Here is a 17,607-nt window from a genome sequence, read left to right as displayed (position 1 = left end):
CATGTGTATCCTCAGACTGTTAATAAGAGGATGTTTTGGAGTTAACCATATAGAAAGGCTTTCAAAGCCAATCAAGAGAAAACACCTGCTTTACTGCAGAGATGTTGCCTCTTTCTCAGCCAGGTTTCTAAGCCTGATGACCTGTTATTGTATTCAGAGTCCAAAGAAATTATATCTTTACTTTGTATTTTTCCTTTAAGATGATGTAAATCAACCACTGATAACCTGAACTTACCTGTCTGGTACAAGGCTTTAAGGGAAGCAATATCAGATAGGTCTTCAGCTCTTGCCTGACATAGCCAGCGATTGTAACTAGAAAGTTAAAAACATTTGAAGTCAGATCTAACCCCGCTTTGGAACAGCATTAGAAGTCTGAAGAGGTATACGGGAAGAGAAGGACAAGAGCAGCTCTCAGTGACTGAGCTACCACTCCATTATTGTGGTCTTCTGAACAATGAATCCACTTTCCAGTTGTTATAGAAGGAAGTGTTAGAACCCTCCTTCCTCCCAATAAAGCATCAAAAAAAGGAAAATTGTTTTAGTTACATGTTTTTATTAAAAAAAAAAAAAAAATTGTGGCAGTGAATATGCACTAACTGGTACTCATCCAAAACTCTTACATATAACTACAGAATCATTGCATTTGGGCTAAAAACATCTCAGGAATTTTCTTCTTTTTAAATACCTTAGTGTCAAGGTATTTATATATAATATACATACATATATAAAAATATATATAAATATATAAAAAAGGAGGGAGAAGGAGAAAGAGGGAGAAAAAGAAAAAAGGAGAAAGTGATATTCTTAAAATATAATCTAGAAGCTGAACATAATTATCCAGCTACCAGGGTGTCACATAAGGATTTAAAAAAGTGAACAAGTTAGTACCTCTATTGACAAAACAAGCCAAGCATCATGCCCCAAGAGAACTGTAGCATGAATTCGGCTCCTAGGAAAGGAATCACCTATAGCAGGATCAATGGCAACAACAACAACAAAGCCTCAGCATTCCTGTATTTATCCAGCTTGAGAGACAGGAAAAATGATTTACTAGGTGTCTAGAGCCTCAAGAGGCACAAGGTCCAAAGCATGCAGGCAGTATTAAAAGCAGGTGACCTGCATTACAGAAAGTAATGATCAAACAGTGACATCTTGTGGCAGAGATAAGGCAGCTGGTCCCATGTACTGGGCACGCTATGGGTTCAGCATTGGCTTCCTCTTTCCTTCCACTGCCCTTTTTCCTTCTTGCCAAAGGGGCTACCAAAAAGACCTAGGGTAACACTAGGTTTTATCTGTATTTCCTTGCCAGAAGATTAGACTTCATAGTAACAAATCATCACAAGGGTTGGTCCTCTGAGCAGCTGGCTAACCCAAGACATTCATACAGACAAAGAAATTCTCACTTCCTCTGATGCTGTTTTTGTAGTGCTGCCTCTGACAACTGTCCCTGCAGGATGAGGCGTCTCTGTTTATCAACATCTCCCTCCATGCGCGCAAAAGCATGGGAACCAATGAAAGACAAATCTGCCTCCAGCCCCTCTTCGTCTGAAGCATCTGCAGTAAAAACAAAGGTAGCATAAAACGTTCAAACTGCATACAGGACAGCGATGCTACTGAAGAGTTGCTACGCATCTCAGCACGCCAGCCCATTCGTTGTGCCAGAAGCTAATGGAAAAAAAAACACCATTTACCCCAACGGGGTTCTGATAGCTCATCATTACCACTGGAAGAGTTTACAGCATGCAGCTGAAAACTACGAATTCTCTTAAAATGTTAGTCATCAGCTTGTAATAAAGGAATAACAGTGAACTCTCACTAGGACTCCACAAAACAGATTTTGGAGAGAATGACTTGGGGTTTACAATGACCAAGATTGTTGTCATTACTGCACTCTAGGAAGGGCTTAGTTCTTCCTTTCACATCATTGGTGCTGCTTGACTAGATGGTCTAGAGCAGGCGATATCCTCAGTCAGGACATTGTCAGAGCACCGTTCACAAACTGTGTGCTGAAGTACAAGAGCACAGGCCCACTTGCTTTGGACAACACCAGAAGTCTCCATTGAACTTGCATACCATCAGGCAATACTGTTAAGAACACTAGCACTGCCTCTTTGAGCAATTAGGATAGGAATCAGGTTTTCTAACTTTACAGTAACACACTACAGTAAAAATGGGGCAAGAGTGCAGGATTCTGCTCTACCTGTTTACTCCTGCAGATGCAAAAACTATAATATCATAAATAACCAGATAGTGATTGAATGCCTCTCATGAATCAGCCAGAGCTACAAGTGCTACCCTAGCCAGAGATTTTTGGGGTGGGGTGGGGGGGTGACGGAAGAAAACAGACTGGAATCTGAACAGCAAAAGTAGGTACATCAGGTATCACACAATGAACAGGAAGTTTAAGTTGTCTGTACCCTTGTGGCACATTCAGCCTTATCCCAGCTGGCCATGTAAAAATCAGAACATCTTTGAAACCCATTCCAAAGTCCCCATTTTTGATGCTTTAGGGCTTCGCCTGAGAAGTGCAAACCTTTCACAGCACTGCTCCATGAAGAAGACAGAATGTGCCAGCTATATCCGTTTACCTTTATTAAAAGGTTTTGTCATTCATCTCCCACTACCCTGAGTCTAACACCTAGGCAACCTCTTTACAAATCAACTTCTTTCACTGAACTTTTGATACCTATTTCCCAAAAACTGATCTCTGGACTGATCTAGTTCCTCAAACTTTTATAGTGTTTATACTAGTTTCTTTTGAGTATCTACTAGTTCAATGCACATGCTGTATTAACAGAATCTCATCAGGCTAAAGACAACATTTTGTTAATATACAGTAAGATAGTTCGTTAACAAAAATAATGCCTGCTTTAGTAATAGCCTGCAGAAGACTGCAAAAAAAGTAAAGGTCCTAACCACCTTGAGAGAAAGCCTGCAAAAGAAAAAGAACAGTATCTCTACCACATCCTGTAAGCATTCTACACAATGAGACAGAAAGCAGAAGTTATGGCTGCAGAATGCATGCAGCTAGCAAGAAGGCAGCTTGTACTCTTCACTACATTCTTTCTTGGGTGAGATAGGTGGAGCATTTCTTTGCTCCCTCTGTACTTTTTCTGTTTCTTACTGACTTCCACCGAGATACTTATTCCAAAATTCAGTTAAGAACTCACCATCTGGAACACCCGGCTTTTCAGTAATCCTGATCTGCCGCTCTGGTACTACAGGCTCCCCTTCTGCATTGCCAATATCTGCAGGGAGGCAAGGCAAGGATTGTATTTCTTCCTCCAATGATCTTGGAAAATACAGAGGCATCAACTTCTGGTAAGTGGCCTACGAATAAGAAAAATGCGTGAAGGTTCATCACGCATCCTTGCTCTTCCGTTAAGTATCCCTGCTACTAGGGCAGGTGATCTTCTCTGAGGTTTGAAGGCAAAGTATTACTTCCCCTGCTGGCTTATTTTGGGCTCCTAGCAATAAAAGAAGATAGCCCTAACATCAAGGTTAGCTTTTTAAAATTTTTAAAAAATTTTTTTGGCCAAACATACAAGTGACCTAGAGAGGACCCTGTTTTAAACTGCATGAACTCAGGTAGATTGCAGATACTTTTGTAATGGAGTTATGACACACGTGGATGACAGACTTCAGCTTCAGCTGCTTAAAGTGGAGAACTACACAGATCACTAAATGATCTGACTTGGGGGGAGAGGGGGGGAAGCAGGAAATAACTCAAAGAAGCCCTCAAAGCCCTCACCACAAGAAAGGGAACAGTGAGAAACTTTGCTGAACATTGTAATACTTTATGTATTCTCCAACTAACTAACAATTTTAGAACCCCAAATGAGTTGCTTATTTTCCTCATCCAGATGCCACACAACCTTACTGTGGGTGTTCTGCACAGGACCAGCTGTTGGCAGTACAATATAGAAGTCAATATTCAAACCATTAGCAGTTGTCAGTAAACAGATCATTAAACATCAAGCTTGTTATTTCATCAACTCAGCAAAAGATGTTAACAGTAGGTGATTTATAGGCATGCTGAACTGGAAATCAGGGAGCTCATTTTAAAACATAAGAGAAGCAATGTCATGTAAGAAGCAAATCTTGTATGAGAAATTTGCCTTTTGGCTGCTGGATACCAACCAGCACAACAGCCAGCATAACCTACAATGCTGACTTCCGTTCATGGCTTGGGAACAAGCAAGTCAGAAGCAGAAAGCTTCTGAACATACGCATGGCAACTGCTAAAAGCACAAAGAGCAGTACTGGAAAAGATGCTATGCTGGACAGACATGCAAGAATGCTGAGGGACCAAGAGTCCCACATCAGACGGCATGATTTGAAGGAAAAACCCAAACCCAACTCCAAGGTGCAGAAGATAATACTGCTGCAGAGAAGATCACACATGTCCATGAATTTTGGTGGAATGAACATCAAGGAGATAGATACCTCTTCAAGCTCAGAGACTGCAAACACTACCTTCTCCAGGGTCTCCCCATGAATCTCCAAGAACCTTCTGACTGTGCCTGTAAAGAAAAAAGTCAGAGTATAGTTAGCAAAAGGTGAGGAGGAATTTACACACATGGCTAGGAGAGAGGAAACCAACCAAGTGCAGAATAGAAAGAAACATCCCTCTCCTTGTACAGAACGGCTCCACACACAGTATGCAAGCGCAGATTAAACAGTGGCTTAATGCACCAAGTAGGTTGTTGAGTGCATAGGAATTTCTACCTCCACTCTCCTGCTTCTCGCTTTGGAGATGGATCAAAAAGTGGAAAGCTCTTCCTGTGATTTTAGATTACTAGGTGCTTCTCAGTTTGTGGCACGTGATCCCAGGACCCTGCAAAAATCAAGCCAAATTGCTGCTTCAGAGTCCTGTGCACTGAACTGTCAAAAACAGAGTCCTAGAACAAGTCATGGAGCCTTAAGTTCTCAGGAAAGCAAGATAAGCAACCCATAGTAGAAATGGGTCATAGGCAGATTCAGCCACCCAAAACCGTAAGGGCCAACTATGCACTTTACAAAAACTGTATTCTGTATTTGTAAATCACAAGAGCACTTTTTTTTTTTTTTTTTTTTGGACTACTCAAAGCTTTAGCATAGTCTGGGGGCATGGTCAAGTTCCTCAGCATTAGCAGCTGAGTGAAAAAGTCTTCTGTACCCAAGCTCCCAGTCAGACATGTCCTTGTACAGATGAGGTCCTTGTGTTGCAATAATCTTGTCAGATGTCAGGATTTTCAAGCACTTTCCCTGTCATATTGCTAAGAGACAAAATATCCAAACAAGTGGGTTGATCTAGCAAAATGTTTTTTATCAAGTAGTATATAGCTCTACAGAGACAACAGAGGAGAGCAATAAAGAAAGACAGACTACCCTATAGAGAATACATTAGCGTGAGTTTTTCAAGAAACAGCAGTTTAGGGAAAAAATGAACTATTTCCAAATACTTCTTGTCTAGATATTAATGTGTAACTGGGTGATCTGTAACACTAATTTATGGGACAAATGCAGTTCTGCAGCTCCACAGCAAATACAGTTTTCTGAACTTATGTGAGCAGCTGTTTCCAGCTCAATAGGCTCAACAGAGGCAGCAAACAGACAAATCTCCCAGCATCAGCACCTAAGCAGAGGTTAAGTAACATTTCTCCAGTCAGCTCACACAGCCAGAAGAAAACCCTTCTATCCAGTTCATAGAACCATTTCCTCTTGTTTACTCTGAATGTGGTTCATTCCAGAATCATCTGATGATCCCTAGCTCTTATTTTGGGGGACAGTGAATAACCGTTTCCTATTCACTATTTTCACGTCACTTGTAAGTTTGTAGATATTTGTCACACTCCCTCCAAGTTTTCTTTTGGAGACTGAAGAGTGATTTGGCCTACTTGACTGCACCACACCCTTGCCTATTCTTGTTGACCTCCTCTGCCCTTCTTCTCGTTCTATTATATACCGAGTACGCAGTTTTAAAGTGTGGACAAACCAGATTTATAGCACAACAGTGTAACACACTTCATCTTGTCCTCTTTCACAACACTCAGCTTGGTCTTTCGAGCATTACCGAGCTGACATTTTCATGCAACTACTATAATCAAGATTTAAACCAGCAATGTGCTCTTGTGGCCAAGAAGGCAAATGGTATCCTGGGGTGTAGTAGGAAGTGTGTTGCCAGCAGGTCCAGCACAGAGATCTTCCCCCTCTACTCAGCCCTGGTGAGGCCTCATCTCGAGTACTGTGTCCAGTTCTGGGCTCCCCAGTACAAGAGAGACATAGAGCTACTGGAGAGAGTCCAGCATAGGGCCAAAGCTGATCAGAGGACTGGAGCATCTCTCTTATGAGGAAAGACTGGGAGAGCTGGGCCTGTTTAGTCTAAGGAAGAGAAGACTGAGGATCTTATCAATGTCTATAAATACGTGAAGGGAGGGTGTCAAGAGGATGGGGCTGGACTCTTTTCAGTGGTATGGAGTGACAGGACTAGAGGCAACAGGCACCAACTGAAACACAGGAATTTCCATCTGAACATGAGGAAAAACTTCTTTACTGTGAGGCTGACAGCACACTGGAACAGGTTTCCCAGAGAAATTGTGGAGTCTCCTTCTCTGGAGATAACCAAAATCCAACTGGATGCAATCCAGTGCAATGTGCTCTAGGTGACCCTGCTTGAGCACAGCAGTTGGACTAGCTGGATCTCCAGAGGTCCCTTCCAACCTCAACCATTCTGTGATTCTGTGATTTTGCTCCCAAGTATTGTCTCATCATTTTGTGAGGCAGAACTAAAAGGAGGCAGGTTGGTGGAAGACGACTATCACTTGGAAGGATTACTAAAATAACAGATGAAAATATTTGCAGTAAGTCTCATCTTTACTACCCTAAACAATCTTATGCCATCAACTCTTACCTCCGTGGACATTGCCTTTTCTGGGTCATTAATGAGTACATTGAACACTGCAAGGCCCACCACAGATCCCCATAGATACTTACTGATGATCTCTCAACACAGAGAGGACCATTTATCCTCCATTTCCTTATCCACTCACACAAAGCCTTGCCTCTTTACAGGCTTTAACACACTACTGCCCCTTAAAGGAAAATTTTCTTGCATCAACTGCAGTCTGCTGCAGCTCAGTGATCTGCCAATTACTGCCATGCAGTTTATATTACTTTCTAGCATCAACTTACGCAGTGCTATGTGGGTTGCATCCTCCAAGGGGTAGCATCTTTTCATAGAGTTTATTACACAGAATCCTACAGAGCACATTGCCTGTTCCCTGAAATCCAGAAATAGAGAAACAAATGAACAGAAGCATAATCTGAGATCAGAGCAAACTATGATAGCAGATGACAGCAGCAGTTTTCTCCTGCCTCTATGTAGTAGCAACCCTCTTGCAGCTTTGCACAAAAGGATTCTTTGCTGACAAGATGCATACATACCATCATTAAGCAAAGAAGGAGGAAACCATTAATGATTCCACCCTGTTTTCTCTTGTTTGTTCTCAGGTTTCTCCTTCTACCTCAGCTATGCTGTTCCTGCAATTTCTTCATATCCTGAATGAAGAAGTTCTTCTCTCCTGCTCCCTGTAATGCTTTCCAAAATACTTTCCTTCCTGTATAGGACTGACGGTAAGGGGAAGGAGGGGAAAAGAAGGTGTTCTTTATTGCAAGCATTCTCCTATTCTTCCACCTGACCTACTGCTTGTTTAGTTAGAGGTCTGGACATATGCAGCCTGAGGTAGCTTACTCGATCTTAGGTAGGACTAGGATCCATTGTCATAGAATGAAATATATTTAAAAACAAGAACAAATGCAACCCTCTTCCCCCCCCGCCTAAGACTCTTCAAGCACAGAACTGTATTTCTAGGAAAGCAAAGCAGAAGTCTTGCCAACAGCTACCAGAGGGGCTTGAGCAAGCTCAGAGTTTGCAACCAATTTTACAAGCGCCAAAAGTTGCCCCTGAAAATACACTGATTAAGGTACTCAGAATTCAGTAAACAGAATTATTTATTTATTCATTCATTGTTTAGAAGAGGTTCCAATCCAGGCCTGACTTTGCTTGTCTCAACTCTGAGGCAGAAAAAAAAGAAATAGTATATACTAGAAACTACTTCATTGTAATCTTAATTAAGAAACAGTCACTACTGCAGTACTACAGACAGCTCTCAGACTTGGAAGAATTGATGTTTCCAACCCTGAAGAACTGTGAAGTACAATTACATTTTCTGATATCACTCTTGTTCAAATACTTGTTTTTGAATACTACCATTACAAACAGCCATCACGGGAGAAGAACAGAATATAGGAGAAAAGAAAGAACAGAAAACAAAAAGATCAATAATAAACTGTTAATTAAAAGGAAGTTTAGAAACTACCACAGGTGTAAAAAAAAAAAAAATCCATCTTCAGCAACTATGGATTTGGAGATAACCTTGCACCGTGACTCAGGATTTTAGGTGGTTGTGGTATGAAGGCAGGGAGGCCAAACACATGAACTGATAAAGCAGTCAGATCTGCCTATAGGGTACTGCTATGCCGCTGCATAGCGACATGTGGGTTGCTTGAGCACACTCAATAAAAGTTGTTTGCAGTACAGAGCTCAATAGCTATTAATGCTGCTTCTCCTCTGAGCAACCGAATCCTACGCAGTTCTAGCTATGCTGTTCCAGGACTTCAACCAGCTCAGATCTCTGTATATTTTATCTACACTGCAATACAGATAAAAAAAAGAGACATGATGTGTACCATAATGCCAGTCATGTTCTTATAGTCTCATTCAAATCCTGTAAAAGTGAGAAAATATCCACAGTCATTTGGCCCTTATGCAGGCCAGGCTATTTAGGAGAATAAATGCATCATGGATGGCATAAACTTAAGCTGTCATTCACTTACTTTGCAAGCTGCAGGACATTGCGGTAACAGCTGTATAGAGAGCTCTCAGCTGCTGTGCGGTATCGGCTCTTGTATTTGGGTCCCACTGTGTGAATGATGAAACGTGCAGCCAAATTAAATCCTTTGGTGAGTTTGGCCTCTCCTGTCCTGCACCCTGAAGAAAAACATAAGGTATAAAACACCAATGGTCCTGATAAGAAGGCCAGAAGTATTCACATTCCTTGCTTTCCTCTACTTTCACATCCTCCATAGTCAGACAACTTAACTTTACGTACTGAAGGCAGTATTTTGAGTATCAAACATTAAGGACAGTTTTCTATCTCTTTATATAGCTGCTCAGTATCACTTAACCAGGCTAAGGAGATGAGAGCTGTGCTCACTCCTCTCTACTATAAAAACTAAGCATTTCTAGCAACTTCAGGTTTGTCTTTGTATGCAATCTTGATTGCAGTGCTTAGCACTTTGCATTCAGAGAACAGGAAAAATTCTTTACTGACATGAAGAGAACTGATGCACAAATATGCTATACAACTAGCAATAAAAAGTTCTTCTGAATTTAACAGTTGGGTTTGAGGAGTCTGCTTTTGGGATAAAAGGACTACAACAGTCTCCTTAATCAAGCACACCAGCTGTAGGCAAAGCTATCTGAAATGAAAAGATCAAGCCCTCCTTTCATCTACACTCCCAGATCAAGGCAACTTTTTTTACTCCGCAAGTTTCTCACTGTCCAAAAGGCAGGAATATCATTTGAGGAGATCACACCTTTCTTGACTGCCTAGGATCCTAAAGTTCAAACTACACAACTGATTGTTCCACTCCTGGCCGGCTCCATTTATGTAGTCTAAGATCATTTATGGCATGCCATCATACTTCACATCTTTACCTCATTTTGGTTTCATTGCTTTTTTGGCAACTCCTTGCATGTTATTCTTACTTAGTTCTCGCAGTTTTTTAAAAAAGAAGGAAAAAAAAAAGGAGCAGTTTGCCAAAACACTTGAAGACATCCATAGTTCTCTCAATTACCTCCAGCTTGTCAATGAATTTCTGGTAATGAAAAGAATTGAAACTTCTGTTTTTATAAAGTCTGTTCTTTTTTCACCCACCTCTATTATAAAGAAACTGCTGGAAGAAAAGTTTGCCAACTCTCCCCTTCTCCCCACAAATCACTCAGGCCATGGCTTCACATGAAACTTAGTTCAGTCTAATTCTGGACAGCAGATAAAGAAGTACTTCCGCTCTTTCTGCCTACCCTGAAACACGTACATTTCCCATCCTCTCCCTTCTGCACCGCTTGCAGCGAGCCATTTCTGCTTGCTGATCTGGCCAAAGCTAATCTCTTCCTTGAATTAGCTTTCAGTCCGATCTTACAGGTTGCAATGATAAGGAATGGGACGTGAACAAGCGGCTGCAACCACTCCCTCAGCAAGCAGCACTGCTGCAGCTTGGCTTAGGACCACCACGAAACTGCACGTTACGTAGGCGTGTTTCTCTCCTCTCCCACTCCCCTCTGTCCCTTGCAATGCTCAGGTATGCTGTCAATTAGCACCTATGTGAAAACGTATTTTACAGCAAAAAACATTCTGGGTTGAGAATCTCTTATCCAAGGCTCTTAGCATGCCTTTTTAATAGCTATAACATACTGCCTGTAAACAAGCATTTTGTAAAATTTGAAACTATAAATCATGTCATTCTTCCTACAGACTTCCATCTTTGCTTTTCCTGGATTAAGTGGAAAGAACATAATAGCATACTAAAACTAAGCATACTTTTCTAAATTACTGTGCACCTTCTAAAAAAAGCTCAACTCAAGAGAACAATTAGGTAAGTGCAATATGGAAAAATAAGAAGTTAAAAGGAAACATTTAATGTATCAAATATTGTTCTTCCTCCTTGATCTATCCAAGTCACAATTTCAAAAGAGCAAGCAAAGGCCTGTAATAATAATAAAAAAGGTCTTAAATATTTTCTCCTGTGGAAAATAATGAAGCAAGTTTCAGTGATGTATAGCTGTGAACTCAGTAGAGAAACTACTAAATTTAGACAGCCAGATGTAATAAGAGTAATCTGTAACCACACTTGCATCACACTTAGTGCTTCTCAATGTCTTCTGTCTGTAGATATTCACCAAATTTATAAAACTAAGCAGCAAGTATTATTCCTCCTTTAAGATACAAAGTGGGGTGAGAGAGAGCTGCACAAGGTCAAGGTCTGTGGCAAAACCAGGAACAAAGTCATGATCTTACTTTCAATCTAGTGATATTTAAATCAGTAGAACAGCCTCTCTCCAAATTTAAAATGAAGAGTCTGAGCCTTCCATATAAAGTCTGCAGTAGAGAAAGAGTCTCACTGGAACTGGAAGAGTTCAGTTTAACTGCTGTTACAGAAGACCTTTGTTAGACAGCAATAAGTATGTGTGGATATAAAATGGCAGGCTAGCACATATTGATAGCAGTCTATTTGAAAGTCTGGACCCTTGGCTGCAGTATTTCTATGTTAACAGAAACTACACACTCTTCCCAGGAACATAGGAGTTAGCTGAACACAGGCCTTTGGAAAAACAGCATATCACATGCTTTCAATCATAATTTTTCTTGGAGTCTATGTAATGTGGATGTATGTGGAATAGTAGCGGGGGAAAAAAAAAAAACATCAGGAGGAATCTACAAGTCACCACTGTACCCATTCTACTGCTTTAGGCCAACATCCATCTCCTTTCATTACTCCCCAAAACATTCTGCTGTGCAAGAAAAGTTCAAAATAAAGTGGAAAAAAGTGCAAAAAGGAGGTGGAGGTGACAAAAAGAATTAGACTAGTTTCTTAACTTAGCTCCCTTACATTTTTGCTACTGTGACCCACTCACTGAGGGTGCAGGAAAGCCACAGCCATAACACAGCCTCTCTTTCCTTCCCCATGCAACATGACAGTAGAGCATTACAGAACTGATTTCTGAAATGACTGTCACAGAATTAAAAGGAAACTATCCTGTATCAGGAGTCATGAAACAGCAGCATATATTTCACAGGGGAGGCCCTAACTCCCATTTAAGGGTGGAGACCGTGAAACGGCAAGGAAGTTTAAGAAGCTAAGTTACCCAACTTTTACAAAGAACTCTCTACAGAGCTGACAGATCACAAGTTTATTTTAGAAGAATGAATGGTGGGGTTGGTTCCAGTCTACCGGGACCTAACTAGTCTATAACACCTCCTGCACTTTCACTGTTGTTTCTGTCCAAAGGAGGTACACAGAACTTCTGTCTCCTTTGCAGCATTACACTTTCTCCTGCTTTATTTCAATGTTACTCAAAAGAGGCAAATTGAATCAATTGATAGAAAATTTACAAAAAACAAAGATGTCTGTCCTACCGCAGCATAAGCTACTGATAACAAAATACATAGAAAGGCCATAATGTTTGTAACACAAGTTATTACTTGATAAGGAGACAGAGATGTTACCCAAGAGAGTGATGAGTACTAATCAGGGATCAGTTTGGCCTTGAAATTCAGCTCAGTACCATAGTTACAAGAGATCTGAACTTAACTGCAAACTATATCAGACTGTATGACCTTGGATAACTATAAGCTTTCAGTTCCTCATACACAAAATAACAAAACATTTCTTTTCATCTAACAGGCACTGAAAATAAAGCCGACTATTTGTAAATCTTGTTATCAGTCATAAACCCTGTTAACAAAGAACCCAGGTAAAGTAAACCTCACACAAGTCTCTTTTCCCAAAATAGCCTTCTGTTAGGGCTACTCTTGTACCACTGCAATAAAATCATTTGTGATGTGAAGTAGGCAAGTGAACTGAACAACGTAAGAGGTCACTAAGACTTTATTCAGACATGCAAACTTATCAATTCATCTGCTATTGCCATTTTTTTCTGGGCTGCATATTAATAGGCTGAGGGAAGATACACAAAGTATATAATAGAGCCCACGTAATATGTACTATAGTGAACTTTAATTCCTGTCTCCCACTTGCCAAATGTATACACACTGAACAGAACACAGGAGCAAACTCTGAAGCTCTTTAAGACTGGTTCCTACAGTAAAAGCTCGGCTAAGCTAACTACTTCGACGAGCTTCAGATAACAATGGGAATTACTGTATCATGCACAAAGGGCTCAACAACCTGAATATCAGTTAAAGGTTTTCTGTGAATGACAGAAGCAGGGAACGTGCACACCACAGTTTAGCCAAAGCTTCCTCTCTTTCTTTTGCATTAATATCAGACACTGGAAAAGCTACACCTTTATTTCAGTTTATGACCAAATTCTGCTGCTTTGTACTAACCAAGGACAGTAGCTTTCCAGCATGACAAGAAGTCTCCAGACACTTACCCTTGAGCTTCTGGAGTTCATCCCTCAGGTCAGGCCCAGCATGCATAAAGACACTTTCAGATACTGGATTCTTATCTGTGAGGGACTCATTACTGGTATTTACTATGGCTGTGCAGTTCAGTAGTGCTACATCTCCTTTCCTGAGGAAACAAGGAAGCAGTTTATCACAGGCTACATGTCAAATTAAGCAGGATATCCTCAATGTAAGTGCTAACAACCATGGGAATGCTGAGTTAAAGGAAAATCATTAACAGCACTCCACTGCCCACACAGCATAATGACATGACCCCGACCTGCTCACCATGCAGAACCATTCTTTGCTTCTAAGTAATAGAGAGGGATTGCATGCAACGCCTTATTACCTTAAAAACATCCTCAACAGTAGCTTAACACTGTCCATAAAAAGGGCAACGTTGCAGTCTTACATAGCATATTTTTGTTAACAGAACATACAAAGCAGCGTGTGAAACTGATAGAGTATAACACATTGCCAAAACCACGTTTTATCTCAGAGATAAGAGCATAGCGGCTGTGGTATGTTACTTCGGAAAACCTGTTACTACCCACTACCCATGGCACTTTGCTGCTGCTTACCTTCAGGCCACTGAACACGTAGAGTGACACTACAGCTAGTTTGAACCCACAATTTGATTATGTTCATTCTGCTGCTGAAGGATCAGACAAACAGAAGATAAACAAAGTGGAGATGCATGAGAGAAGACAGAATAGCAGAACTCTGACCTACTCTCTTTCACAGCAGTAGCTCTTAGAGACTTTGAGATCAAAGAATATGGGAGCAGAAAGAAAGATTATTGTGCCAGGGAGAGGTTTAAATGACGTTCAAATTGCAGATATACACTATGTTCAAGCCCAAGTCATAGAGATGTCTAACTTCTTTCTTACTTTCCTTAGTTAATCAGATTTAGGAGATCCCTGAACATTCCTAATTTACTGCACGTATGAACTAGGAAAGAAGGCTGCTCCCTGAATGAGTCACTGCAAAATCCTTCTCTCTTCATATTGATTGTCAGAGCGTAACTCTTCCAGAGAGCAGATAAAAGAATCTGAGTAACAGGAAGGAAAAACCGATGGAGTAAGTTCACCTCAGCACACTGTACTTGTCAACAGATTTTGGTGGAAAAACAGAGGTGGAACACATGGAATGCAGACAGAGGACGGAAGAAGGGAAAAAAAAGAGAACACAAACAATCCCCCAAACAAGCCACAAGAAACATATGAAAGAAAGAAATACTAATCTAAAATAAAAAAAGATGTGAAAGCAGCAGAGCAAAAGAATAAAGCCAGCAGAGCAAATAAATGAGAAAAGCTCACAGACAGCAAGTGTATTTTTAAAAATTTAAGGAGTCGTATAGAAGTGACTGATTAGGTTTTACTATTAAGTATCCAATATGACAAACAGCAGGAAGTACTGCTCATCTGCTGTTGTATCAAAAAATACCTATGAACATGTAATTTATAATCTATAGTGGAACAAGTCTCAGACTTGCAGATTTACAGTGAATAAAAAGATTACTTTCTTCCCAGACTTGTAATGTTTGATTGAAGAGAAGAGTGTTTGAAAGCTTTAATCTATAGCAATAATTGTTGCTACAGAGGTAGTAAAGCAATAAAGGAATGAAGCAATGGCAAAGACACCAGAGCTGTATGCAACTTACCATAAGATTATTTTTGCATTAATGTCTTTCCTATACGGAAAAGGTGATCTAATGTCCACTTGAGCTCTTTCAACAGGATTTTGGGGAGAGTCCAGCTGCTTAGCCTCATAGACATCAGTCCAGCCTGGCAAACTGTCAACATCCACAAATTGGGAAGGAGCACCCAAGGGATCCATGGAATGGAAAGAACAATTTTTTTTCCTCCCCTCCTAATTTGTCACACTCCAATTCTCACTGGAATCTTCCAGGTGCTTTAAAGGAAAAAGAAAATAAAACAGGGTTACCAGCTGTTCACTAGGAGTGATTCCTGCAGAGCCAGACCCTTCACAAGGCTGCAATACAATTGCAGGTAACAGGAGACAGAAAAGCAGTTTAACTTTCGACTCATCTTTCCTTTCTTCCTCCCTCTCTCACACATACTTTGTTATCTTCAGGCAGAACGGCAATGCAAATGCTTGCGGAATACCCACAGTGAGACAAGCTTCTTCCAACAATGCAAGATGAAAACACTTTCTTTATCACTAAATCGGTCCAACAGATTTGTGATCTTTATCTTGAGAATGCTGAATATGAATTTCAAAGTATAAAAAGGACTTAGTCATCCTGGCAATTATTTAAGATAGCAGCAAATTTGCAGCAGCGTACATAATCTATCCCTTCAGATATTTTTTTGGTCTTGTCCTGGAACACGTTAACCAAACCAAACTAACCAGCCAGAGACACAAACAAAACCACATACCAAATCTCACAACCCTTGCAGTTCAATGAGTTCTGCAGCACTGCAGATTATAGTTACACCCCCTAGTTCTTACAGTTCTGCATTTAAGCACAGATAGGTTTTGCAAAGTGTTTCACAAAGCAGAGAACAAAGATGTAAATTTGAACGCAGGTCAATGAACTTGCAGTACTGAAGCAGACTGACTTCTGCCACCTATCTGACTATTTCTTCAGAAGGGTAGGATAACACTGTTTGCTCAGACTCCCCGAAGTGTACATTTCAAATGCTTACACATACTAACGCCTAAGCTACTACATTTTCATTGTTCCTGCTAAACAATGAATTGGAATGAAACTAGCTATTAATGAATTAAGCTAGCAGAAGTACACTAGCTTCAGCTACTAGTATAACTTCAGTTTGCCACAGACATACCCACTTTTTTTTTTGCAGGTTCGACATTGATGACAACTTTGACAAATACCATCCACAAACAATTATTTCAAAACATTAAAATAGATTCATTAGCTACAGGAGAAAAAAAAAGAGCCTAACTCAAACTGATAGGTAATAAAGACAGACACTACAAAGATAAACATAACAGCATCTAAGTAAGAATTCTGACACAAAGAATGGGAGAAAAAGGGATGAATGAAAACATAGGAGTAGTTAGACTGGCTTTGACCAAAGGTCTGTCTATCCCAGAGCCCCCTCTCTGAGAAGCCATCAGAAAGGGGGCCTAGGGAAAACAGTAAGAAGAGGCAAAAGTGAACAGGCATATAAGCAATATTTCTTCTGGATATTCTCACCCTAAATTTGTAGTTTGGGGACCTCCTGAGACAGAGATGGCAGTTCTGCACAGACCACAAGTTTAAAATGCAAAATAAAGAGATGAAAACTGAATTCAAAATGCCCAAGACACACAGATGTATTACTGACGGAGAACATTCTCTCTCTCTCACTCTCTTTAAACCAACTACCCGAATCCAGGCAAAGCAGCAGCTGGTAACCTTCATCTGTTGCATAAGAAACAAATGCCACCAAGGCACATGAATTTCAACGGTAACTGTAGAGCAGAAATGGCACAATTTCCTTCTTCAGAACAAGTCTGAGCTCTAAGGGGGGGGGGGGGGAGGGAGGGAAGAAAAACCTAATCACCTCTATGCAGTTTATAATGTCTTCATTACAAACTGGAAGGGAATGCAAAGACAACCTTTCTTCTGCTTCCCTCTTACACCTCTGCACGGCTTCTCACCTGGACTGTGGGAACAGGCTTCCCACCTGTATTACAGCAGTTGCACCCGCTCCTTTGCGGCAAAGGATGTCCTGCCGCGCCAGGTTACGTACCAGAGAAACCAAACGGCGGGCTAAACCTCCTTTCTCCCTCCCCAGCGCCCTTCCTCACGGCTACCAACACCAAAGCGGGATCCCCCCGTTCTCAGAGGAAGCGGCTGAAGCTCGAAGCAGGCGCTTACCGGACAGAAGCCGAGTAACCGAACCGTGCCGAAAGGCGAAATAAATAAATAAATAGATGAAATCTCTCCTGCCCGGGCACCGCCGGCTGCTCGGCGCGGGCGGACAGACGCAGCGAACCGCGCCGCAGGTTCCAGCCCCGCGGGCCACCGCTCCGCGACCCCCCCCCCCCGCCCGTTTTACAGCCAGCCCCGCTGCAGGCACACGCTTCGCAGGCACGGGCGCCTCCGGGGGGTGGGCGGCGCGGCCGCAGCCCGAGGCGAAGGCAACGGCTGTCGCAACGGCTGTCCCAACGGCCGCCTGCCCCGGCCCCGGCCCGGTCTTGCCCTTAGCAACGCGCCGCCGCCGCCCTTAGTACCGGCAACCCCTCCCCCAGGGCAGCGGAGCAGCAACTCACGGGCGGCCCGCGCTGCCCCCGCCTGGCCACAGCGGCTCGGTCGGCGCCGCCTCGGCGGCATCACCCAGCAAAAAAAAAGACGGAGCGGGAGCCCCGCGCTTCCGCTTCCGGGATCCCCGCCCCTTCC

General features: G+C 41.7%; 1 protein-coding gene across 5 annotated transcripts in view; it reads right to left on the bottom strand.

The window, feature by feature from the left end:
* GDAP2 (ganglioside induced differentiation associated protein 2) overlaps nt 1-17,569 on the bottom strand; it is a 28,336-nt gene extending 10,767 nt beyond the window's left edge. For 2 of the 5 annotated variants that reach the window (XM_062571502.1, XM_062571536.1), the window contains exons 1-9: nt 17,086-17,151; nt 14,896-15,146; nt 13,220-13,359; nt 8,878-9,031; nt 7,174-7,262; nt 4,447-4,523; nt 3,171-3,330; nt 1,404-1,554; nt 236-312 (exon numbers count right to left, since the gene is read on the bottom strand). In XM_062571502.1, the coding sequence (XP_062427486.1) occupies nt 236-312; nt 1,404-1,554; nt 3,171-3,330; nt 4,447-4,523; nt 7,174-7,262; nt 8,878-9,031; nt 13,220-13,359; nt 14,896-15,071 (1,024 nt within the window). In that variant the 5' untranslated portion in view covers nt 15,072-15,146; nt 17,086-17,151. Of the gene's footprint in view, nt 1-235; nt 313-1,403; nt 1,555-3,170; nt 3,331-4,446; nt 4,524-7,173; nt 7,263-8,877; nt 9,032-13,219; nt 13,360-14,895; nt 15,147-16,419; nt 16,499-17,085; nt 17,152-17,480 lie in introns of those variants that run through there. The other 3 variants (XM_062571511.1, XM_062571526.1, XM_062571521.1) reach the window with 3 other exon arrangements.
* Between the last annotated feature and the right edge of the window lie 38 nt (nt 17,570-17,607).

Source organism: Rhea pennata, chromosome 1 (genome assembly GCF_028389875.1).
Source record: "Rhea pennata isolate bPtePen1 chromosome 1, bPtePen1.pri, whole genome shotgun sequence".
In the NCBI taxonomy this organism is placed as follows: domain Eukaryota; kingdom Metazoa; phylum Chordata; class Aves; order Rheiformes; family Rheidae; genus Rhea; species Rhea pennata.
The sequence above is the reverse complement of the archived record's forward strand: the minus strand, read 5'-3'. Positions and strand labels throughout refer to the sequence as shown.